This window comes from Chiloscyllium punctatum, chromosome 25 (assembly GCF_047496795.1).
Source record: "Chiloscyllium punctatum isolate Juve2018m chromosome 25, sChiPun1.3, whole genome shotgun sequence".
Classification (NCBI taxonomy): Eukaryota; Metazoa; Chordata; class Chondrichthyes; order Orectolobiformes; family Hemiscylliidae; genus Chiloscyllium; species Chiloscyllium punctatum.
Genome location: NC_092763.1, coordinates 24,270,756 through 24,297,107, shown reverse-complemented (window position 1 = coordinate 24,297,107; position 26,352 = coordinate 24,270,756). Strand labels below are relative to the sequence as shown.

The window sequence follows — 26,352 nt, the reverse complement described above, 5'->3', positions numbered from 1 at the left end:
AGAGCAGCACATCAGCTGAAACACAGTATTTACACTACCCTTCTGATTACAGTTAGATACCTCATTCATGCTCTGACCAACACAGTTAATAGCACCACAACTAGGAGCAGAACTGAACTGACACATGCTGTAGTCTCTGCTTCTGGCTCGGTGTCCCTGTCGCCTTGCAACAGCTACTAACTGGGATGATTCACAAGCCTTGGATGAAAGCCATGTTGAATGCAGGTTATGTGACTGCAAGACTGTGACATAACACCAAATGTTTTCAGGCAAAATATAAACAAAGCTATAATACAACTACCCGAGGTATAAAAGCATGCTTCTGGACAGCTACTTCTTTCAATGATCTGTCCAAATGTCAGATCAGGAGTTAGTGCAATAACTGATATAGATCTTGTGTTTATAGTTTCGTTCATCTGATGTACAGTTTGGGAAAGGACAGCTTCTGAGAATGACAAAGACTTGAACTACTTTTGAACACATTAAATTGCACAATTGATCAGATACACAGTAATATTAAGGCAGGATGTCAGTCCTCTCAAAGAACAGTGAAGTTTATAGAAACTGGCCCAGTTGTGACCCTGGCTGATTTCATCATACAATCTTTCTTTCCCTTCACATGACACAGTAATGAATGTGACACTGTCAACAAAAGACACCCTAACTTTAACGACAAAAAGTAATTTGCAACATGAACACTCCATGGAAAAGGACCTGGAGTGGGATTAAAGACTAACATGACCTCATGTTTTAAGGCCACCGATAAAATACTTGAGCATTGCAGTGGGAGGTAGTAATCATCGAGAACTTTGGGCCATTTACTGGAGTAAAAGCTTTTATAAACTCAATCATGACAGTTCAATTTAAAACACTACAGTCACTCAGGAAGAGCAAGATAGAATGGAGTTGGTTGATACATCGTCACAGTTTGCATACAGCAAGGACAGTATGGTTAGGGGGCAGTTGACCTGCACTTGCCCGTACCAATTGAAGGATGAAAATTGACCAGGACTGTTTCTTCATTTTTCACCAACTGTCTTTTCCACTGACTTGAACAAAGCCGGTGCTAGTTTCATCGCGCATTCAAAAGAGACCATCTCCTAAAATATAGCACACCCTCTGTGTCACCTGAAATGTTATCTCAGATTAGATATTGTATACAAGTAGTACACAGTGTGGCATTTATGCCCATTGATACATGTTCCTCTCATCTTCTAGTATATTCTTTTTTCCTTATGGAGCATGACCCTGGAGTGGCTTTTTAACCCAGTATGTATCCTGTAACCAAAGTTCGGGAGAAGATTTGTAGCTCGGGTGCTCGTTGTTGTGGTTGTTCGCCGAGCTGGGAATTTGTCTTGCAACCGCTTCATCCTCTGTCTAGGTGACATCCTCAGTGCTTGGGAGCCTCCTGTGAAGCGCTTCTGTGCTGTTTCCTCTGGCATTTATAGTGGCCTGTCTCTGCTGCTTCCGGTTCCAGCTGTCCCCTGTAATGGACGGTATATTGGGACTGGGACAACACTACCATTATAGGGCAGGCCGGACAGAGAACAGCCAGGGAATTCCTAGAGGCATGGCACTCATCCACAGACTCTATCAACAAACACATCGACCTGGACCCAATATACCGGCCACTACAGCGGACAGCTGGAACTGACAACCGGAAGTGGCAGAGACAGGCCACTATAAATGCCGGAGGAAACAGCACAGAAGCGCTTCACAGGAGGGTCCCAAGCACTGAGGATATCCTGTAACCATTACAAATGAATTGCCCCACACTTGTGCCCATCTCTTTGTGCCAGCATTACTTTTTGAGCAGTCCTTTTCTTTTTTGATAGCTCTGTAAAATTCCTCTTTGCAGACAGAAGGAGCATGTACACACATTCCATCTATTTCAACTCAATGAAATAAATGACAGCCTTTCACCAGTTAATATATCAGGGCAATACCTTGACCAGAGTCAACCTGCCTGGTTTAAATTGAAATAAAGCTCAGTAGTTAACTGTCTTTCATCATTTAACTGGTGCATTCTGCATTCCAACAATCATAGTCCACTTGCTAACCAATCAGCACTATCTTCTCACAGATTATAAAATGATATTACATTCCCTTTTACAGCAATCTTACTGAAGACATTGTCCTCACCAGAACTTGTGATATGTTACCAAAACCAACTCATTCACTGTTCTGAATTTCTGTTTGTCAGATTTACAAATAATGTTCAATAACACTCCAGACAGAAATCTAAATAGTAGCCTCGTCTTTTATTCTCACCCATTTTCATGGCTTTTCAGAAACCAAAACTAAATGAAAAGGTAATAATTCCAAGTTGGAAAAGACCAATCAAATGTCCAGTCTTTGATACCCAGCATTCTGTCCTCACTATCAAATCCCAGTTGAGCAACAACCTCCCTCGCTTCGAAGCAGAAAGAGCAACATCATTATCTAGGACTCCCACTGTACCTCAGTCTGCATAAATGATTTGGAGAGAAATATGGCTGGTCTAATTAATTGCAGACAATATAACAATTGGTGGAGTTGCAGATGGTGAGGTGAATTGTCAGAGGATACAGCAGGATATAGATCAGCTAGCGAGATGAGCAGAAAAATGGCAGATGGCATTTAGTCTGGACAAATAGGAGGTGATGCATTTTGAAACGTCAAATACAGATGGAAATTATGCAGTAACATGGCAGAATCTTTAGGAGTATTGATAGGCAGAGGGATCTGGGTGTGCAGATAGATAAGGCAGTAAAAAAAAGGCCTATTGGCATGTTTGCCTTCATTGGAAAGGGCATTGAGTATAAGTATAGACAAGTTATACTGCAACTTTATAGAACTTTAGTTAGGCCACACTTGGAATATTACATACAGCTCTGTTCAACACACTACAAGATGAATGTGGATGCTTTGGAGAGGATACAGAAAAGTTTACTAGGATGTTGTCTAGTATGGAGGATTTTAGCCATTTTTTCAGCATGAATTTGGCATGGTAACTCATGTCTAATAAATCTTTTAGAGTTTTTTGAAGAGGTAACCAAGAGGATAGATGAGGGTAGGCAGTGGATATTGTCTACATGGACTTTAGTAAGGCCCTTGACAAGGTCCTGCATGTCAGGCTACTCATGAAGGTTAGGTTGCATGAGATCCAGAGTGAGTTAGCTAATTGGCTCGAAGGTAGGAAGTAGAGGGTGATGGTTGAAAGTTGTTTTTTGGACTGGAGGCCTGTGACTAGTGGTATGCCATAGGGGTCAGTGCTTGGACTTTTGTTTTTTGTTATTTACATAAGTGATCTGGATGTGAATGTTCAAGGCATGATTAGTAAGTTTGTAGATGATACAAAATTAGGAAGTGTCATTGATAGCAAGAAAATTTATCAAAAATTACAGCGGAATCTTGATTGGATGGGCAAGTGGGCTGAAGATTGGCAAATGCAATTCAATACAGATAAATGTGACGCGTTGCACTTTGGAAAGTCAAATCAAGGTAAGACATAAACAGTAAATGGTAAGGTCCTGAGGAATGTTGTGAAATGGAGGGACCAAGGAGTACAAGTATATAGTCCATTGAAACCAGCGTCATAGGTAGACAGGGTGGTGAAGAAGGCATTAGCATGCTGGCCTTTATTGGTTGAGGCTTTGATTACAGGAGTTGGGACGTTATATTACAGTTGTATAAGGCATTGGTGAGGCTGAACTTGGAATATTGCGGACAGTTTTGGTCACCCTGTTATAGGAAAGACATAGTTGAACTGGAAAGAGTGCAAAGAAGATTTATGAGGATATTGCCAGGACTAGTAGGCCTGAGTTATAGGGAGCGGTTGAACAGGATAGGACTTTATTCCTTAGAACGTGGGGGAATGAGGAGGTGACCTTATTGAGGCATATAAGATCATGAGGGCATACATAGGATGAATGATATAGTCTTTTTTGCCAGGGATGGTGAATTGAAAACTAGAGGGCATAGATTTAAGGTGAAAGGGGAGAGATTTAGGAAGGACCTGAGGGGCAACTTCTTCATGCAGAGAGTGGTGTGCATAATTGGAATGGACTGCCAGAGAAAGTGGTTGAGGCAAGTACAGTAGCAACATTTTTAAAACATTTGGTTAGGTACATGGATGGGAAGGGTTTAGAGGGATATGGACCAAATGCGGGTAATTGGAACTAACTGACTGGGCACCATGGTTAGCATGGACCAGAATGGGCCGAAGGACCTTTTCCCATGCTGTATTACTCTATGACTCTAAGAAAGGTTGGATAGACTGGGTTTGATTTCACTGGAGCGCAGAAGGCTGAGAGGCAACCTGACAGAAGTTTATAAGATTGTGAATGGCCTGGATAGAATGGAAAATAGGAGACTTTTTTCCCAGGGTGGAGGAGTCAATTACTAGCGGACACAGGTTCAAGGTGCAGGGGGAGTTTAAAAGAGAACAGCAGGTCAGGCAGCCATCTGAGGAGCAGGAAAATTAACGTTACGGGCAAAAGCCCTTTATCAGGAATGAGGCTGCGACCCTCGGGGTGGAGAGATAAGTGAGGGGGGAGTGGGTGGAGCTGGGGAGAAGGTAGCTAAGAGTGCAATAGGTGGATGGAGGTGGGGGGGGTGAAGGTGATAGGTCAGAGAGGAGTGTGGAGCGGATAGGTGGGAAGGAAGATTGTCAGGTGGGACAGGTCATGAGGATGGTGCTGAGCTGGAAGGTTGGAACTAGGTTAAGGTGGGGGATGGGGAAATGAAGAAACTGAAGTCCACATTGATGCCATGGGGTTGAAGGGTCCCAAGGGAGCAGATGATGTGTACTTCCTCCAGGCGTTGGGTGGCTAGGGAGTGGCGGTGGAGGAGGCCCAGGACTTACACGTCCTCGGCAGAGTGTGAGGAGGAGTTGAAATGTTCAGCCACGGGGCGATGGGGTTGATTGGTGCGGGTGTCCCGGAGATGTTCCCTAAAGCGATCTGCGAGGCGGTGTCCAGTCTCCCCATGTAGAGAAGACTGCATTGGGAGCAACAGATACAATAAATGACATGTGTGGAAGTGCAGGCCAAACCTTGATGGATGTGGAAGGCTCCTTTGGGGATCGGGGAGGTTTGGGCGCAGGTTTTACAATTCCTGCGGTGGCAGGGAAAGGTACAAGGAGAGGAGGGTGGGTTGTCGGGGCACGTGGACCTGACGAGGGACTCACGGAGGGAACGGACTTTGCGGAAAGCGGATAAGAGTGGGGAGGGAAATATAGCCCTGGTGGTGGGGTCTGTTTGGAAGTGGCAGAAATGCCGGTGCTTGATGCGGTTTATGCGGAGGTTGGTGGGGTGGAAGGTGAGAGCCGGGGTCGGGGGGGGAGGGGGTGTGTGTCTGTCTTTGTTGCGGTTAGAAGGGTGGGGTTTGAGGGCAGAGGTACGGGACGTGGATGAGATGTGTTGGAAGACATCTTCAAAAATGTGGGAGGGGAAATTATGGTCTTCAAAGAAGGAGGCCATCTGGTGTGCTCTGTGGTGGAACTGGTCCTCCTGGGAGCAGATACGGTGGAGGCAGAGGAATTGGGAATGCAGGATAGCATTTTTGCAGGAGGTAGCATTAACGAGGTGTAATCCAGGTAGCTGTGAGAATTGGTGGGATGCCTCTGGCAGAGTGCTTCCGATAACATCTCCGGGATACCCGCACCAATCAACCCAACTGCCCCGTGGCCAAACATTTCAACTCCCCTTCCCACTCTGCCAAGGACATGCAGATCCTGGGCCTCCTCCACTGCCACCCCCTCACCACTCAATGTGGACTTCACCAGTTTCCTTATTCCCCCTCCCCCCACCTACCCCTATTCCAACCTTCCAGCTCAGCACCATCCTCATGACCTGTCCTACCTGCCAATCTTCCTTCCGACCTATCCGCTCCACACTCCTCTCCGACCTATCACCTTCAACCCCCACCTCCATCCACTTATTGCACTCTCAGCTACCTTCTCCCAAGCCCCACCCCCGAGGCTCCCAGCCTCATTTCTGATGAAGGCTTTTGCCCGAAATGTCGAATTTCCTGCTCCTCAGATGGCTGCCTGACCTGCTGTGCTTTTCCAGCACCACACTGATCTTGACTCGGATCTCCAGCATCTGCAGTGCCCACTTCTACCTGGGAGTTTAAAAGAGATGTGCGAGGAAGGTTTTTCACACAAAGGGTGGTGAGTGCGTGGAACGTGCAGTCAGAGGTGGTGGTGGAAACAGACACAATAGCAACATTCAAGAAGCTCCTGGATGAATCCATGAATAGGAACGGAATAGAGAGATACAGATCCTGTAAGTGAGAACAGTTTTGGTATGGAAGGGCAAAATCTGTCAATGCAGGGTTGAAGGGCTAAAGGATGTGTACCTGTGCTATTTTCTTTTTGAGTCTACTTCTTCTGTTATTGCCCCCCATTGTCATGCCTGAAGTATTTGACCAGTTTTAAATTCCATTGCGAGACCAGTTATTTCCTTCTGCAATATGACTCAACCTTTGCGCATTTCAACCCTCCACTTCTTTTACATATTCCTTGGCTCCCTCCAGATATGATTATACCAAGATCTCCTATACTTCGCCAATCTGCTGCTTGCCAGTCACTCACCCATCTTCAACAATTATGCGGGCTCTCTAACCCCAATGCTAACTTTCAAATCCACATGTATAAATCTCCTCAGCTCCATATCTCCTCTCAAGATGCTTGCTCTTTGATTTCTGCAGCATGGCCATCGAGGTGCCATTATTAATATTGTGCAGGAGAAGTGTGAAGAAGCTTCAAGAGTTTCAAGTCTAATTTACTGAAATGCATGCCTGAAAACTTTGTCGCTTTCGGTTACCCTTGAATGACCTGTTAATTCTTGCCTTGGAGGCTGTTTCATCTTGCACGCAAGCATAAAGAACATTTCAAACAGGCATGTGGGAACTTGTTGGTGTCTACTCTAGAGATTAAAAAGGAGAACCAGAGGGACTTGGAGCCCAACAAAGTCAACCCTGCTATTGCATACTGCACGGCCCTAAGGTCATATAGCTGAACACTGTTACAATAGTACATTCAAGTTCACTCCAAACGGTAGGCCACACTATTGCTCCATGTTGCCAATCATCACACCACTATTGTGTCAAAGCCTGTGGCGCTGGAAAAGCACGGCTGGTCAGGCAGCATCTGAGGAGCAGGAGAGTTGACGTTTCGAGCATATGCTCTTCATCAGGAATGTGGGGAGATGCCTAAGGGGGCTGAGAGATAAATGGGGGGGAGGGGGGTGGGGCTGGGGGGGAAGGTAGCTGGGAATGCAATAAGTAGATGAATGCGTGGGGTGATGGCGATAGGTTGGAGAGGAGGGTGGAGCGGATTGGTGGGAAGGAAGATAGGTGGGAAGGTAGGACAGTTCAGGAGGACAGTACTGAGTTGGAGGGTTAGATCTGGGATAACGTGGGAGGAGGGGAGAGGTGGAAACTGGTGAAATCAATATTGATGCCATGTGGTTGGAGTGTCCCAAGGTGGAAGATGGGGTGTTCTTCCTCCAGTTATCAGGTGGCTAGAATTTCACCAGTGTCCCCATCTGACCTTCCCCCACCTCATCCAGATCTAACCCTCCAACTTGACATCGCCCTCTTGAAATGTCCTACCTGTCCATCTTCCTTCCTACCTATGAGCTCCGACCTATCAGCATCATCTCCCACCTTCATCCATCTATCGCATTCCTAGCTCCCTTCCCCCCAGCCCCAGCCCCCTCCCATTTATCTCTCAGCCCTTTAGGCGCCCCCCCTCCCTCCTGATGAAGGGCCTGAAACATCGATTCTCCTGCTCCTTGGACGCTGCCTAACCAGCTGTGCTTTTCTAGCATCACACTTTTTGACTCTGATCTCCAGCATCTGCAGTCCTTACTTTCCCCTACACTAGTATTGTATTCCAGGAAATCAAAAACATCACAAGGAGCATTGACTTTCATGACAATTTCAAAACCCCAGCAGGAAAGCCATCAAATTCACACTGGTCTTTCAGGGTGACAGCATTTTATTGCCATAAAACTGGTATCCACCCACAATCTAGATAGGTGTAAACAGATCAACAAGCAAAGAGCTGAAATCACTGTCACCTTAGGGCAATGGGCATTATTCAACCTAATCCACACAGAGATGGACAACCCAGCCATTATAGAGTTATAGAATTCCTACAGTGTGGAAACAGGCCCTTCGGCCCAACAAATCCACACTGACTCTCCGAAGGGTATCCTACCCAGAATCATTATACTACATTTACCCCTGACTAATGCACCTAGCTTACATGTTCCTGGGCTCTGTGGACAACTTAGCATGGCTGGTTCACTTAACCTGCACATCTTCAAACTGTGGGAGGAAATTGGAGAACCCGGAGGAAACCCACACAGACACAGGGAGAATGTGCAAACTCCTCACAGGCAGTCACCCGAGGCTGGAATCAAACCCGGGTCCCTGGCGCTGTGAGGGAGCAGCGCTGACCACTGAGCCACCACGCTGCCCCATCTGCTCCAATACTTCAGAGTGAGAGATGGCCCAAAGTGCGAATGAGGACAAAAGTCTCAGACCATGGCACAGATCACATCAACCAGTGATAGGATTCCCTACTGCCGACTGAGATTAAATAAAGGAGGTACCTTTTTCCTCCATTCAATGACACAGGTCATTAAATAGAGGGAAACTTGAGAGCCCATTGTAAATTCTTTGCATCATACAAAAGTAGTATTGTTAAGTGAACATCTCCACATTCCATACTCAAACTAACAGATACACCAACAATTACTACAAGGACGGAGGGAACACTCACATATGCTCCCTACTGCACACCTCACCTTCTTGTTGTCTGGATCATGGTGGCCCAGGTATCCGGGAGGAAGGTTAGACGACACGGGCAAATGTTGCTCAGATGTCACCACTCTTCCATCTTTCATTAATGGCTGCCAAGCATAACCAACTAAACAAGATACAAAAAAAAACTGATCACAAAGGTGGCAGCATTTGGACTCCCCCTCACCGTATGTGACAACATTAATAAGACTGCAAATTCCAAACCATCTTCTGACAGTTGGACTCTGATTTTAAAAGTTCCAAAACATACTGTCCAATACCAATGCAGTATAAGAAAACAAGACGTTACTGTCACATTTGAGCTGTGTAAACATTGCCGATCGGTCCAGCAGAACTGAGCCAATCTGATTAAGATTTAATAAGGACTTCAGTTCTACTCTGGACATAAAAGTTCGATCTGACACTGTATATGGTGATGTGTTTGCACAATTAAAATAAAGCAAGTCATATCCCTTTTTAGCAATCCAGAGTGACACAGAGTGAAAAATAACAGAAAAAAGTGCAATTTTATTCAGCATTTGTGGAGAGCAAAACAGTGAAATTTGCAAATCCAATGAAATTTCTTCAGAATTAGGTCATGTTGGAATCAAAAGTGAACTGTTTCTGTCTCCACAGATGAAGAGTTTCTGTAGCACTTGGTTTTTGTTTCAGATCTCCAGCATCCATAATACTTTGCTTCTAATCTTGGTATTCGCCAAAAACGGACACCCTCGCAATTTCATCAACAGATGCCTAAGGGAGAGACAACGGAACGAGGACATGCTGCAACCCAAAGAACTAGCCACACTACCATACATCAGGCACATTTCTGAACTGACAGCCAGACTACTGCGACCACTAGGACTCATAACAGCACACAAACCAACAGCCACGCTCAGACAACAACTCACCAGAACGAAGGACCCGATACCCAACATGAGCAAAACTAATGTAGTGTACAAAAATCCCATACAAGGACTGCACAAAACACTACATCGGACAAACAGGAAGACAGTTAACGATCCGTATACACGAACACCAACTAGCCACGTAACGACACGACCAGCTATCCTTAGTAGCCACACACACAGACGACAAGCAACATGAATTTGACTGGGACAACACTACCATTATAGAGCAAGCCAAACCGAGAACAGCCATGGAATTCCTAGAGGCATGGCACTCATCCACAGACTCTATCAACAAACACATCGACCTGGACCCAATATACCGGCCACTACAGCGGACAGCTGAAACTGACAACCGGAAGCGGCAGAGACAGGCCACTATAAATGCCAGAGGAAACAGCACAGAAGCGCTTCACAGGAGGCTCCCAAGCACTGAGGATGTCACCTAGACAGGGGATGAAACGTTTGCAAGACAAATTCCCAGCTCGGCGAACAGAACCACAACAATGGAATACTGTGTGGGAAAGTGTGAGGTTATGCACCTTGGTAGGAAGAATAGAAGCATAGGCTATATTCCACTCAGTAAAAGCACAAAGTGACTTAGGAGCCTGAGTTTGGGATTCTCTTAAGATTAACATGCGGGTTCAGCTGGCAGTTAGGAAGGTAAATGCAATGTTCACAATCATTTCAAGAGGGTTAGAATACAAGAGCAGAAATGTACTGCTGAGGCTGTATAGGGCTCTGGTCAGACCACATTTGGAATATTGAGAGCAGTTTGGGTCCTAAATCTAAGGAAGGACGTGCTGGCATTGGAGGGGAGTGCAGAGGTGGTTTACAAGAATGATCCCGGGGATGGAGTGCTAGACATACGAGGAGTGGTTGAGGACTCTGTGTCTGTACTCAATGGAGTTTAGAAGGATGAGGGGGATCTGATTGAAACTTACAGAATACTCAGAGGCCTGGATAGAGTGGACATGGAGAAAATGTTCCCTCTGGGAGAAACTAGGACTCAAGGGCACAGGCTCAGAGTGAAGGGACAACCTTTACTGAAATGAGGAATAATGTCTTCAGTCAGAGGGTGGTTGATTTGTGGAACTCATTACCACAAAAGGGTATGCAGGTCAAGTCATTGAGCATATTTAAGGCAGATAGGTTCCAGATTAGTAAGGGGATCAAGGATTCCAGGGAGAATGGGACTGAGAAACAAATCAGCCAAGATGAAAAGGTGGAGCAGATGGGTGGAACATTAAAGCATCTAAAACTGTAGCAGGTGTTGAATACAGATTTCCTGGTAGCAGCTCGAAAATGCTAGCTTGCATAAATGCAGAAATTTGGTGAGTGTATAGCAAAGCCAGAGTCAGATTAAAGGGGGATTTTAGCTCGAATATCAGAGAGACAGACAAGCACCTGTCTGAGAGGTAGTGAATTTCTGGAACGTGTCTGGGATAATTTCCCCACAACAATATATTCTGGATACAACAAGGGGACAAGTAATGAGTAATGGGCTAGATTTAATTAACTTATTATAATTATTATTCATAATAATCTCAAATTACAATTACTGCTTATTATTAATTTTGAGTTAATTCATTTATTAATAAGTTAATAACTTCCTCCTGTCTCCCCTGGACCATGACACCACCATGGAACACCAGGCCAGTATGACAACAATGCACACCAATCTCATTTCATCTGGAGATCTTTCCCCACCAACCCGCACCCTTCCTCCACCCCCCCCCCCCCCCACCCCCATAGACCCCCACTTCTACATTCTTCCCAAAACAAAGGCGCTTTGTTTTTGCTTGCTCCTGCCCCACAGAAGTCATCTCTTCCTACCTCGACTCATTTTTTTCTCTCCTGGTATGGTTACATCTGCAATTCCTCTTTTACTTTACACCAGTTTCAGAATGTCCAGTTTGCGGGTTCCAGCCACCTCCTCTTCACCACGGACGTGCAATCCCTTTACACACCCAACCCCCATCAGGATGGTCTCAGGGCTCTCCTTTTCTTCCTCGAAGAAAGGCCTGAACCATCTCCATCCACGACCTCCCTCCTCCATCTGGCTGAACTCGTTCTCATTCTGAACAACTTTTCCATTAACTGCTCTCACTTCCTTCAGGTCAAAGTTGTGACCATGAGTCCCAGTTATACCTTTCTCTTTGTGGGATATGTGGAACATTTCCTTGTTCCAGTTCTACTATGGCTCCCACCAACAAAGTTTCTCTAGCATATTGGTGCCACCTCCCTCTCGCATTCAGAATTGAAAATGTTTATCAATTTCTCTTCCAATTTCCACCTCACTCGCCCCTTCACTCCGTCCATCTCTGATTCCTCCCTTCCCTTCCTTGATATCTCTGTTTCCATTTCCAGGGATAGGTTGGACACCAATATCCACTACAATCCCATTCTCACAGCTCATCAGTCTCTGTTGCATCTGTTCCAATGATGCCAGCTTTGACAAGGGGCCTCTGAAATATTCACCTTCTTCCTCAACTGAGGATTCCCCACCATCATAGTTGACAGGACCCTCAGCCAGGTCCGACCCATCTTGCGCACTTCTGCCCTCACCCCCATCTTCCTTCTAACATCAGCAATAGAGTCCCCCTTGTCCTTATCTATTAATCCACCAGCAGCCACATCCAGAGGATCATTAGTTGCCATTTCTGTCACTTCCAGTGGGATATCACCACCAGCTACATATTCCCCTCCCCTCCCCTCCCCTATCAGCCTTCTACAGGGACTGTTTTCTCCGGGACACACTGGTCCACTCTTCCTTCCCTCCCAAAACCCTCACCCATCTCTGCCCCAACCCCATCACACCCACACCCACCTTCCCCTGCAACTTCAGAAGGTGTAACATCTGCCTGTTTATTTCCTCTGTCCTCATTTTTCCAGGATGAAACAGAGACTTGGAAAATCTGTTTACAGAACAGTGACGAATGTTTAAAGAAACATTTTACACAATACAATACACGCAAGAGGGAAAATCTCCACTTCACAGAAAGAAAGGTAATGGACAAGTAAAGAGATAGACAAACGAAAAGAAAGAGCTTAAAAAATGTGGAAAAAAAACCACAGATCCTGCTGGATGGGACAGATAAAAAAAACAGCAAAGGGTCACAGACAGCTTACAGGATCTACTAAGAGGGATCATGAAAGGTAACTTGCCGAAGATATCAAAATCAATATTACAGTTATATAACGGGAAAGTGAGTAGTCAGGATCAATGTTGGCACGCTAAAGATTTAAAGTGAGGGTACTGTCACTGACTATGGAGAAATAGCAGACTTGTTGAATCATTACTTTGCCTCAGTATTTTCAATACAAAAGGAGGATAGCTTGCCTGAGGTCCTGAGGAAATTAATAGTGGACTGAGGACAGGGACTTGTCAAAATTAACATGTTAAACATCGGCAATGAGGAAATTAATGGAATTAAAGAATGACATATCCCCAGAATCAGACAGCTTCTACCTGAGGGTGGTAAAGAAAGTATGGGGACACACTGCAGATCCCTATCTATAATCATTCACAGCTCCCTAGTTCCAGGAGTATTCCCTCTGGATTGGAAAATTGCACATGACACTTCACCTTTTTGAAAGGATGAGAGAAGAAAACCAGAAAATTACAGAACAGTTAGTCTAACATCTGTGGGGTGGAATTGTTGCAGTCTATAATCAAGCATGGGGTCAATGAACTTCGGACAGTTATTCAGGGAGAGCCAGCATGGAGTCCTGACAGGAAGGTCATACCTGATAAACCTCATGAAATCTTTTTGATGAGGTGACTAAGGTAGTGGACAAGGGAATGTCTATGGATGTTGTTTATATGGACTTCCAGAAGGCATTTGTTTAGGTCCCACATAAGAGACTGTTCACCAAGGTAGAAATCCAAGGAACTGAGGGCAAGTTACTGACATGACTGGGAAATTGGTTGAGTGGTAGGTGACAGAAAGCAGGAATAATGAGTATGTATTCAAATTGGAAGGATGTGACCAGTGGTGTCCCACAACAATAATACACATTATTTATAAGTAATGGCATAGAAAGTCAGATATCCAAATTTGCTGAGTCCTATGGTATTGTAGACTATGTAGATGATAGCATAAAATTTATGGGCGGCACGGTGGCACAGTGGTTAGCACTGCTGCCTCACAGCGCCAGAGACCCGGGTTCAATTCCCGCCTCAGGCGACTGACTGTGTGGAGTTTGCACGTTCTCCCCGTGTCTGCGTGGGTTTCCTCCGGGTGCTCCGGTTTCCTCCCACAGTCCAAAGATGTGCAGGTCAGGTGAATTGGCCATGCTAAATTGCCCGTAGTGTTAGGTAAGGGGTAGATGTAGGAGTATGGGTGGGTTGCGCTTCGGCGGGGTGGTGTGGACTTGTTGGGCCGAAGGGCCTGTTTCCACACTGTAAGTAATCTAATCTAAAAAAAAATTACAGAGGGAAACTTGATAGAATAGTTGAATGGGCAAAACTGCGGCAAGTGGAGTTCAATATAAGCAAGTGTGAGGTTATCCATTTTGAAATGGAAAAGGGATAGATCAGGATACTTTATACATAGTATGAAATTAAACACTGTAGATTTTGAATGAAACTTGGGGATTCAGGTGCACAGACCTTTAAAATACCACAAAAAGGTGCAGAAATTAATGAAGATAGCTGATGGGATGCTGGGCTGTATATTTAGAGATGTGAAGTATTGGAATGCAGATGTTATGCTGCAGTCACACAAAACCCTGGTTAGACCCCACTTGGAGTACTGTGAGTAGGTCTGGGCATCACACTTTAGGAAGGATACATTGGCTTTGGATAGAGTATAACATTGGTTTACAAGAATGATACCTGGACTTTAGGGGTTAAGTTATGAGGAGAGATTATACAAATTAACCTGTTTTCTCTAGAATTTAGAATGTTAAGGGGTGAACTGATCAAAATCTTCAAGATGTTGACAGGAAAAACAGGGTAAATCAAGATAGACTAGGGCCAGACCATTCAGGACAGCTATTAGGAAGCACTTCTCACTTAAAGGGTGGGAGATATTTGGAAGTCTCTTCCACAACTGGTAGAGGGTGGAGAATCATTTGTAAAAATTTATATCTAAAATAGATAATTTATTTTTAAAAATCAAAGTTATTAAGGGATATGGACCAAAAGCAGGTATATGCTTTTAGGCCACAGATCAGTAATGACTTTATTGAATGTTGGAATGCTTGAGCAGCTAATGGCCTACTCCTGTAGTGCCAGACCCAATCCTAGGATCATCCCAAAGCACATTACAACCAATGGAGTCATGGTAAAGTGCACTCACTGCTGTAATGAAGGAAGTGAGGCAACTAATGTACACAGAGCAAATGCCCAGAAACAGCAGTGGGAGTAATGACTAGGTAATTGCTGCAAAAAAAATTAGTTGATGGAGAAATAATAGTCAGGATGCCAAGAAAACACTTAATGACGATGGAATCTTTTAGTTCAATCTTAGACAGCAGACTGACCCATAATCCAATGCTCCATCTGAAAGTGGTCATGTCCGACAAAGCTGTACTCCCCCAGTAGTGCACGGTAGAGTCAGTTTAAGATTGTAGGTTCAAGTCTCTGTCACAGGACAGAGGGGGTGAGAGTGTGACAAGAAGCTGCAGCTGCTGCTAAAGAGTGCCCCTAAAAGTTTAAATAACAGTTTAAAAACTCTACCCATAGACAGGCTTCACTCAACATAGTTTTCAAGTCAGTGAAGCACTTGTTCGACTTGTCTCAATCTGAATTCAAACAATACACAGAGATGTAATTCATAAACAAGAAATGTCTATTACACCTAAGATGGACAGTGACTGTCACCTACCATCACTCCAGCCCCCAAAGAAAGCCTTCTCATATCTCATGACCAGAGACACACAATGTTGGGACATTGCTCTTTATCATGAGTTTATCCTGATCACTGACGAACATTCTCATGTCCCTATCGACAATCTAGTGATGATTTATTCCACAGTTGTTACACTCTCAACCCGGTTCAGAAAGGCTGATGATAGTTCTACAACCGTCATAGTGCTCTTTAAGTTTCAGTAAATCTCTTCATCTATCAATACTTTCACTGCTGTTAAATGTAAAATACCCAGTTTTACAACTGGTTTCACTTGTTCTGGGGAAAAGGGTATTACTGTTCACCTACCATGACCCGAAAGGCACTGAGTCAACTGCATGTTATGTGGGACTGTTGTCACTTGCCATTTGAAATCAGGTTTGGTGACAAATTGACTTTCCTAAAGGACACTAGCAAACAAATAGACTTTTTATTTTACAACAACTGACTGGCACCAGCCCACTAATTATAGAATGGTGACACCATAGAAGGAAGCCATTCAGTGCCTGTTCTGTGATGCCAAAAGCAGATTGCATGTGGGCTTGAGTATTAGATACCATATGGTGTGTGCTCAGGGGCAGAAGGTCAGATTGTACATGCTCGAGCATTAGCCAGCACGGATGAATTAATAAGACCCCTGCCAGCTCTTTGCAAGTGCAAATCATAGAATCCCTACAGTGTGGAAACAGGCCATTTGGCTCGAGTCCACAGTGACCCTGTGAGAAAACCTAAACTAGACTCGCCTCCCACCCTATGCCTGCATTTCCCATGACGAACTCATCTAGCCTACAGATCGCTGAACACGATGGACAGTTTAGCATGGACAATCCATCTAACCTGCACACAGAACAGTACAGCACAGTACAGGCCCTTCAGCTATCAATGTTGTGCTGACTTTTTATTCTACTCTAAGATCAGACTAACCTACATCCCCTTCATTTTACTATCATCCGAGAGTCGCTTAAATGTCTCTAAATGTATCTGTACTCACCAATCTCTGTATAAAGAATCTACCTCTAACATTTCCCCTATATCTTCTTCCAGTCACCTTAAAATTATAACCCCTCATGATAGCCATATCCACCCTGGGAAAACGTCTCTGGCTATCCACTCTATATATGTCTCTCATCATCTTGTTCCTCTATCAAGTCACCTCTCATCCTTCTTCATTCCAATGAAAAAAGCTCCAACTCCCTCAACCTTTCTTCATAAGATATGCCTTCCAGTCCAGGTAGCATCCTAGTAAATATCCTCTGCACCCTCTCTAAAGCTTCCACATCCTCCCTATAATGAAGCGCTCAGAACTGTACACAATATTAGCAAGTTTTGAGAAGATTGGTAGCTCAGGTTGAGATTCTGGACGTTGGTTTGCTCGCTGAGCTGGAAGGTTCATTTTCAGAAGTTTTGTCACCATACCAGGTAACATCAGCAGTGAGCCTCCGGATGAAGCACTGGTGGCATAGCCTGCTTTCTATTTATGTGCTTAGGTTTCCTTGGGCTGGTGATGTCATTTCCAGTGGTGAGGAAGGACACCACTTTGACTAGGACAACACATCCATCCTAGGACAAGCCCAAACAGAGACATGCACGAGAATTCCTAGAAGCATGGCATTCCAACCGTAGCTTTATCAACGAACACATTGACTTGGATCCCATTCACCTCCTCCTGAGAGAAAGAACAGGAAACGATGTCACCACATGAGATGACATCACTGACCTAAGGAAACCCAACACATAAATAGAAAGCGGACCATACCACCAGTGCTTCATCCGGAGGCTCACTGATGATGTTACCTAGTATGGTGACAAAATGTCTTAAATCGAACCTTCCAACTCAGCAAGTGAACCTAATCCTGAACACAATATTCGAAGTGTAGTCTGACCAGGTATCTATAGAGCTGCAGCATTAACTCATGGCTCTTAAAATCAATACCCCTGCTAATGAAAGCCAACGCATCATATCCATTCTTAACAACCCTATCAACTTGGTTTGCAACTTTAAGGGGTTTATGGACATGGACCTAAAGATCCCTCTGTTCCTCCACACTGCCAAGAATCCTCCATTTAACCCTGTATTCTACATTCAAATTCAACCTTCCAAAATGAGACACTTCACACTTTTCCAGATTGAACTCCATCTGCTACTTAGCTCTGCCTCCTGTCACTGTCCTGTTGCAACTACAACAGCCCTCCACACTATCCACAACTCCAACAACCTTTGTGTCATCAGCAAACTTACCAACTCACCCTTCCATTTCCTCATTCGAGTCATTCATAAAATTCACAAAAAGCAGAGGTAGCAGAACCGATCCATGCAGAACACCATTGGACACTGAGTTCTAGGCTAAACACCTTCCATCTCTGTCTTCCATGGATGGGCCAATTCTGAATCCAGACAGCCAAATTTCCTTGTATCCCATGCTTCCATACTTTCTGAATGAGCCTACCATGGGGAACCTTACCAAATGCCTTAAAGCCATTTCCACCACATCCACTGCTCTATCTTCATCAATGTGTTCTATCTCAAAGAATTCGATAAGGCTTGTGAGGCAATGGGCTACCCCTCACAGAGCCATGCTGACTATCTCTAACCAAACTATGGTCTTCCAAGTAATCATAAATCCTGTCTGTCAGAATCCTCTCCAACAATATGCCCACCACCGATATAAGACTGACTGGTCTATAATTCCCAGGGTTATCCTCATTCCCATTCTTGAACAAGGGAATAACATTTTCCACCCTCCAGTCATCTGGTACTACTCCAGAGGAGAGTGAGGATGCCCTGTCTGATCCTTGCCTCCTCAACCTTAAGTAAGCTTTTTTCTTCCTCTTGACAAGATGTTCTATATCCCTTGTCATCCAAGGTTCCTTATCACTACCAGCTCTTCCTTGCCTCAGTGGGACAAACCTGTCCAGCACTAGCAGCAAGTGCTTCTTAAACAAACCCCACATTTCTGTCTTGCATTTTCCTGAGAACATCTGTTCCAATTTAGGGGTCCCAGTTCCTGCCTCATAGCATTGTAATTCCCCCTCCCCCATTTAAATAATTTTCATACCGTCTGCTCCAATTCTTCTCCATGACTATAGTAAAGGTCAGCGAGTTGCAATCACTATCATTGAAATACTCTCCCAACCAAGAGATCTGACACCTGGCCTGGTTCGTTGCCAAGCACCAAATCTAATATGGCCTCCCCTCTAGTCAGCCTATCTACATATTGAGTCAGGAATCCTTCCTGGACACATCTGACAAAAACTGCTCCATCCAAACTATTTGCATTATGGAGGATCCAATCAATATTAGGGAAGTTGAAGTCACCCATGACAACTACCCTGTTACTTCTGCACCTTTCTAAAAATCTGACTCCCAATCTGCTCCTTTGTGTCTCTGTTGCTTTTAGGTGATCTGTAGAAAACTCCCAATAAAGTGGTTGCTGCTTTCCTCTTTCTCCCTTCCACCTATATTGACTCTATCGATAAGCCCTCCTCGACAACCTCCCTTTCTGCAGCTGTGATACTCTCCCTGATTAGCAACACCACTCCCCCACCTCTTTTACGTCCACCCCCCTCCCCATTCCTTTTGAAACATCTAAACCCTGGAACATCCCTGCTTCTGTGATATCCAAGTCTCCGTAATGGCCACAACATCATAGTCCCAAGTACTGATCCATGCTCTGAGTTCATCACTCTTAGTTCTGATACATCTTCCATTAAAATAGACACACTGATTGCCCCTTTGCCCTAGCAAGTGCCTATCCTTCTTGACAGACTCTCTGCACGCTGTATCTGGCTGTTCATTAACTACTCCATCCTCAAACACGTAGCTCCCTTTCTCATCCACCTGCCAAACTAGTTGAAACCCTCCCGAAGAGCTCTAGCAAACCTCCCACCCACGATATTGGTGCCCCTCCAGTTCAGTGGCAACCTGTTCTTCCTGTACCAGGGCCACCTTTTGATATCCCAATGATCCACATACCTGAAGCCCTCCCTCCTACACCAGGCCTGCAGCCATGTTGTTCATCTGCACTCGCTCTCTGGTCCTAGCCTCACTAGCCCGTGGCACCGTAGCAATCCTGAGATAACTACTCTTCTCGTCCTTCATGTCCTCATCCCTTTCCTAGCTATGTCATTGGTACCGATGTGTACTATGACTTCTGGCTGCTCTTCCTCCCCTTAAGAATCCTGTAGACTCAATCAGAGACATCCCTGACCCTGGCAACCGGGAGGCACCATACCATCTGTGAAACTCGTTCGCAATAACAAAATCTCCTGTCTGCTTCTCTAACCATTGAATCTCTTATCACTATCGCTCTCCTATTCTCCCCCATTTCCTTCTGAGCCACAGAGCCAGGCTCAGTGCCAGAGACCTGGCCGCTGGTAGGTCACCCCCGCAACATTATCCAAAATGGTATATTTATTGTTGAGGGGGACAGCCACAGAGGGTCCCTGTGCTGTCTCCTCATCGTCACCCAGCTACCTTTACCCTACATTTTTGGACTACAGGAGGAAACCGGAGCACTGGGAAGAAACCCAGGTAGACACAGGGAGAATGTGCAAACTCCACACAGACAGTCGCCTGAGGGTGGAATTCAACTCAGGCCCCTGGTGTTGTGATGTAGCAGTGCTAACCACTGAGCCACCATGCCAGCCAAAATCACCTCATCTCATCACCTGCATTTTCCTGGGATCTTCCTTCTCCAATTCAAAAACAGAAATTACTGGAGAAATTCAGTAGGTCTGGCACCTTCCGTGGAGAGAGAAACCGAGCTAACGTTGAGGGTTCAGTGACCCATCTTCAGAATTCACTGGACCATGAAACACTATCTCTGCTTTCTCTCCACAGATGCTGCTGGACCTGCTGAGTTTTTTCCAGCAATTTCTGATTCTTTTTTGGTTTGTGATTTCCAGCATCAGCAGTTTTTTTTTGGTTTTTACGAGGTCAATCAGGTAAGGCTACCCATCCTTGAAGGGCAGGAAGGAGCCAGTTGGGTTTTCAAACAACACGACGGTAGCTCAGATCATTGCCAAATAAATCAATCCAAGTCTGCAGATTTCCTGAAATCTATCATCACAACTAGAGCTCTCAACCTCTTCCTCATGAATCCACTGGTCCATAATATGTAAAGCAACGAGGTTAGCCTGTAATTATGTTCAAAGTGATGACAAGAAGAATATGGACACAATTTCAGAATTACTTGAAGTCGTATGGTTGACTGCACACTTACCCTGTGACTCAATATTTTCACGTTTCTTGGTTGTGCCTTTGGTATTTATGTCACAACTGATGTGGTAAAATGTGAACAAGAGGTGATGCTTCTCATGGAGATGCACAGGCAGCTCGATTTTAATCTATAAGAAAATCAAAACACCAAGCAATAGGACACTCGGCGTTAGAGTTGTGGAGAAGCTTGTAGACTAATTTTCTACACAGCAAATAAAACAGGAGCAGACTTACCTCAGTGTAGAACTCAGGGCACTGCTGATGGTGCAAAACAGTCGCACAAGCTTTGGTTGTGAACACGTGGTCCCCTGGCTTTCCGTAGATACACTGAGGGCAAGTTAAAAGGTTATCCTTCCAAGTTTCAGCTCGAGCTTCTTCAATACATATTACAACATTAAACTCTCACAACAAGATGTGTGGCACATGCACGGTTGCATAAGGAGATCTGGAACCTGGTTTGCACACCAACGGTATTATACAAGTGATCGAACTGTAGTGTTGTCGAAGTAGGATTGGGGTCAGGGATAGAAATCGCAGGCCCCCTAATGCTGCTTTAGCAACACCCTCCCTCAACTTATTTCAATTGTACAAGAGAATGGTTCCTAATTTCATTCCAATTTTAGGATTGAGCCCCTTCATTCTACATTTGCCCATGAGGTAAACTAGGTTCATTGTACCCATCCTTTCTAATCCAGGACCAAGCTCCACTGTGTTGTATGAGTTGGGGGGACATTTAATGAAAGCAATGGGAGTCTCCCCATTCATGACAGAGCCAATATTTATCCAATTTTAGGAATGGTCTGCCGACTTAAGTGCCCTGAACTGACCAAGAACCAAGCAAGTATTTCCCAAGATCATCAACTCGAGGGGCAGAATCCCAGATGTCAAGAGCTGCTGACCAGAGACTAGCAACTCCATTGAATACGAGCACAACTGGGGAGACAGAGCTTACTGTCTTTATGACAGCCATCTGGTGCCAAGGTTCATCATTATCTGGAATACTGGCTCCAGCAGATTTTTTCCACTCCCTCAGCTCAGGACATCGACTCAAGGAGATATTGGAGCACAGTGGGAAGGCCAGTTCCTCTCAGCCAGAAGATCCAACCTCAGGACTTGATGCTCATGGCAATTAAATAGTCAAACAAGTTGACTATTCATCTATAAGATCTATAGGCGGTCAAAGCAGGAGAGCTGCCTGGTCAGTTAGAACCACATGGTCGATGGAGCACTACAGCTTCTTCACTTTGTAAAGAGTCAGCCTCCAAGTTCTTGCTATGAACCAGTCTCATCCTTGTTCTGAAACACCACCATAGTTCACATACCACCTATGGGCGGGGGAGGGGAGGAGGGGGGCAGCTCCCACAATGGACTTACCGAAGCTAGAGGCAGGAGATGCCACCCTCCTGCCCAAATCTCCCTCACTTCCCCCTTAGGCAACTCCTCATTGTGGGTGTTACTGGTAAGGACAGCATTTAATTGATGCCCATCCCTAGTTGCCCTTGAACTCCATGTCATTTCAGAGCACAGTCACAAGTTAACAACTTTGTTGTGGGTCTGGAGTCACCCGTTGGCCAGACTGGGCAAAGGAGGCACATTTCCTTCCCTGAAGGCCATCAGTAAACCAGAGGGGTATTTCATGACAAATTGGTTACATGGTCACCATTATGCTTGCTGTTTATTGAATTCAGATTTTGCCATCTGCCATGGCGATATCTGATCCCATGTGCTTACTGCATTAGCCTGGGTTTTCAGATTCCTATCCCAGTGATATTACCACTATCCTACATCCCCATTGCTTGCTGCAATTTCTCTTTCATAAGCACAATGTAAGCTTTGTTTATAAATCAAAGATCTTCATACTCAACTTCTCTTTCTGTATGGCATTTTCTTGCAAGGGGAACTGGGAAACACACCATGTATGGCTATTCCTATGCCATCACCTTATCTCCCTGTTCCAGCCACACATTCGCCACTGGTACCCATTTGCTGTTAAGTGTACTGTCTACAGACTGCCCTGCAGTAATTCACAAATCCTCTTCTAGCAGCACCTTCCATATTCATGATCTCTACCAGCTAGAAAGCCAAGGGCAGCAAATAGATAGGAACAGCACCATCTGCAAATTCCCCTCCAAGTCACACACCTTCCTGATTGGAATATCACTGTCCCTTTACCGTCACTGGGTCAAAACCTTAGAACAACTTTTTCAAAAAGCACTGCACAGCTGAATCAGTTCACAGCAGGTTTACTACCTTATGATGAAAGGTTGGACAGGCAAGGCTTGTATCCATTGGAGTTTAGAAGAGTTGGTGACATAGTCACATTTGAGAGAGATGACTGATGATGGTTTAACCTGAGGGTCACCATGCCTCAGGCAAGGGTAGAGGTTGAGAAAGACAGTCTGTCATGGTAAAGGAATTGCTGGTTGCAGGAATTGAACCCACTCTGCATTGCAAACTAGGCATCCAGCCTACTCAACTAAGCAACCCCATTTAAATGTGACAACGTGAATTATATATATTATATATATTATATATATTATATATATATATGTTAGCAGTTTGGATATGGAAAGGATGTTTCCACTAACAAAGAACCTAGAACTGGGATCACTGTTTAATAATTTGGGGCCATTCACCTAAAGCAGAGATGAGGTGATTTCATTTTTTTTCTCAGAAGATTGAGAGTCTTTAAAACTCTCTTCCTGAAGAGGAGGAGGAAGCAGAGTCCTTAAAGGTTGTCAGGAGTGGCAGGAATGCGGTTTTGAGGTACAATCAGAACAGCCGTGAACTTATTGACTGGTGGAACAGGCTCAAGGGGCTGAATAACCTAATCCTGCTCTTAATTTGTATGTCTCAGAACCACCTTAGGGCAATTAGGGATGGGAAATGCGTGACAGTGTTGCCGATGACAATCATATTGCACAAATGAAAAATGACAAGATTGACATCATTTGATGGTGCAAAATCTGAAGCGATTAACAAAATCAAAATGACAAGAAGCTGAGATGTAACACAAGAGTCACGGGATCCACATCACAAGGCCTCTCCAATACTATCCATATCTCACCACTGTCTCTGCCTTGTCCATGGTACTGCTTCTAACTTCCAATCTGTTGCTGTCCCACTATTTTCACTGTAAGATGCTCCTTGCCTGTATTCAATAAGAACTTTTCAGTTCCAGATCTTTGTGAACAAAAAAATGTCTCTTGCAATTTAAGTGACATTCAGTTGAAACTTAAAGCCATTTTCCCTTAAGGTGGAGGTTTATACCGTCTTCCAGGATATTCCCAGTGCTCACTGGTCCACACTGGCTCCATTTTAGAGACAAAAAAAGCTGCAGTTGCTGGAATCCAAAGTCAACAGGCAGGAGGCTGGAGGAACACAGTAAGCCAGGCAGCATTGGGAGGTGCAGAAGTCGATGTTTCGTGTGTCACCTGGAAGAAGGGTTTCACCTGAAACGTCGACTTCTCCACCTCTTGATGCTGCCTGGCTTACTGTGTTCCTCCAGCCTCCTGTTTGTCGACTCCATTTTAGAGTCTTCAACCTTGATTTGAAATCCCACCGAAGGCTTACCCCCTTCCTTCTCTGGCTCCCCGTCAGCCCACAACCACCACATTCATTCAGTTCTGGCCTCCTTACCATTCCCTGGATTCAATCATTCCAACATGGTCATGTAGCAAAGTCCTTTCTCAGATCCCTCTGCCTCTGTCTGTCTCCTCCGCTAAGAAGTCCTTGAAATTTACCAATTTGCAAACATTTGGATCCCTTTACCTCGTGTTTCCTTCTTTGATTTGCTGTCAATTTCTTTTTTTTGTAAGACAGCTTGAAATGTTTTATGTTAAAGTTGCCCCAATAGGTCACTCTGTTGTCACATCAGCCAAATAGGTACTGAAGATAATGCATTTACAGCCATTTATGTTATAAAACAGGCATACAGCCAAAGTTTAACACTTTGCAAAAGGAACCAGGTTTACAAATAGTCAAAAGTAAGGTGAAAACCTATGAAAAATAATTACTGCATTTGACCTATATGTGTTCCAAACCGCATTGCCAATTCAGCATGTGAAAGCACATTGAGCAGGTATGCGCTGGTCAGATTCCACACCTCTATCCCTTTAGAATACTCAGTCATCATAAATCAACAAGTTCTAACAAGGGAAGCCGTACCCTACTGCTTGGGGTGGCGGTCACGGAATTGCAGTTTCGGGGATCCCATTCCTAAATTTTATTTGCCTCCACTACGATTCCTGCAATCATCCCCCTTCATTGAAAACAGGAACAGGAGAAAGCCCGTGAGCTCATCAAGCCTACACTGCCACTCCATGTAATCACAGTTGTTCCTTTATCTCCGTGTCATACTTCTGCTCAGTCTCCAACCCTTTTCCATACTCACAACCTCAGCATTTCACATCCCTCTACACTGTCAGACACTCACCCCATACAGAGATATACACAGGAGTGAAGTCTTGTTTCAACTGTTTGGAACTCGGTTAGACCTGAGTACTGAGTGCTGTTTTTGTCTCCTTATCTCAGCAGAGATATTACAGTCATAGAGAGAGTGCAACAAAGGTTGACCAGGCTTGTTCCTGGGAAGCCGGGACTGTTCAATGAAGAGAGATTGGGCAAACTGGGCTGATATTCGCTCAAGGTTTGAAGAATAAGATCTCACCAAAACTTGCAAAATACATAAAAGGATTGATGGGTTGAGATAATTTCCTTGTTGGGGGGGTCTAGAACCAGGGGGCATGGGTTAAACGGGGTACCACATCAGTTAAAGGTGAGAATTTTTTTTAAAATTCAAAGGATTGAAAACCTTTGGAACTCTTGAGCACAGAGAGGTTCTGTATTTGAGTAGGTTGACGGTACAGATTGGTGGATTTCTAATTTTTTTTTAGATTAGATTAGATTACTTACAGTGTGGAAACAGGCCCTTCGGCCCAACAAGTCCACACCGCCCCGCCGAAGCGCAACCCACCCATACCCCTACATTTACCCCTTCCCTAACACTACGGGTAATTTAGCATGGCCAATTCACCTGACCTGCACATCTTTGGACTGTGGGAGGAAACCGGAGCACCCGGAGGAAACCCACACAGACACGGGGAGAACGTGCAAACTCCACACAGTTAGTCGCCTGAGGCGGGAATTGAACCCGGATCTCTGGCGCTGTGAGGCAGCAGTGCTAACCACTGTGCCACCGTGCCGCCCACATTACTGATGCCATAAAGGATCATGGAGATTGGGCAGGGAAAGGCATTGAAGTGTTCAATCAGCCAACATTCATATTGAGTAATAAGGCAACCTTAATGACTGATTGGCCCATTCTTGTTCCTGTGTTCCTATACTGCAGATCAGAGTCGATGTACATAGAGGCCGTTCAGCACATCGAGTCCATACTGACCTTCCAAACAGCAGCCCAATCAGATCCATGTCCTATGCGTTTTCCCTGCAACACTGCATTTTCCATTGCTAGCCCACATAGCCTGCACAAGTCTGGATACTACAGGCAATTTAGCAGTGGTAACCCACCTAACCTGCACATCTTTAGATTGTGGGAGAAAACTGGAGCACCCAG

General features: G+C 44.8%; 1 protein-coding gene across 2 annotated transcripts in view; it reads right to left on the bottom strand.

Annotated features, from left to right (window-relative positions):
- The window catches only part of LOC140495758 (dedicator of cytokinesis protein 11-like), a 286,052-nt gene that overhangs the window by 144,711 nt on the left and 114,989 nt on the right, over positions 1–26,352 (bottom strand). For both annotated transcript variants that reach the window (XM_072594834.1, XM_072594833.1), the window contains exons 19-21: positions 21,012–21,104; positions 20,782–20,905; positions 8,802–8,923 (exon numbers count right to left, since the gene is read on the bottom strand). In XM_072594834.1, coding sequence (XP_072450935.1) covers positions 8,802–8,923; positions 20,782–20,905; positions 21,012–21,104 — 339 coding nt within the window. The remainder of the gene's footprint in view (positions 1–8,801; positions 8,924–20,781; positions 20,906–21,011; positions 21,105–26,352) is intronic.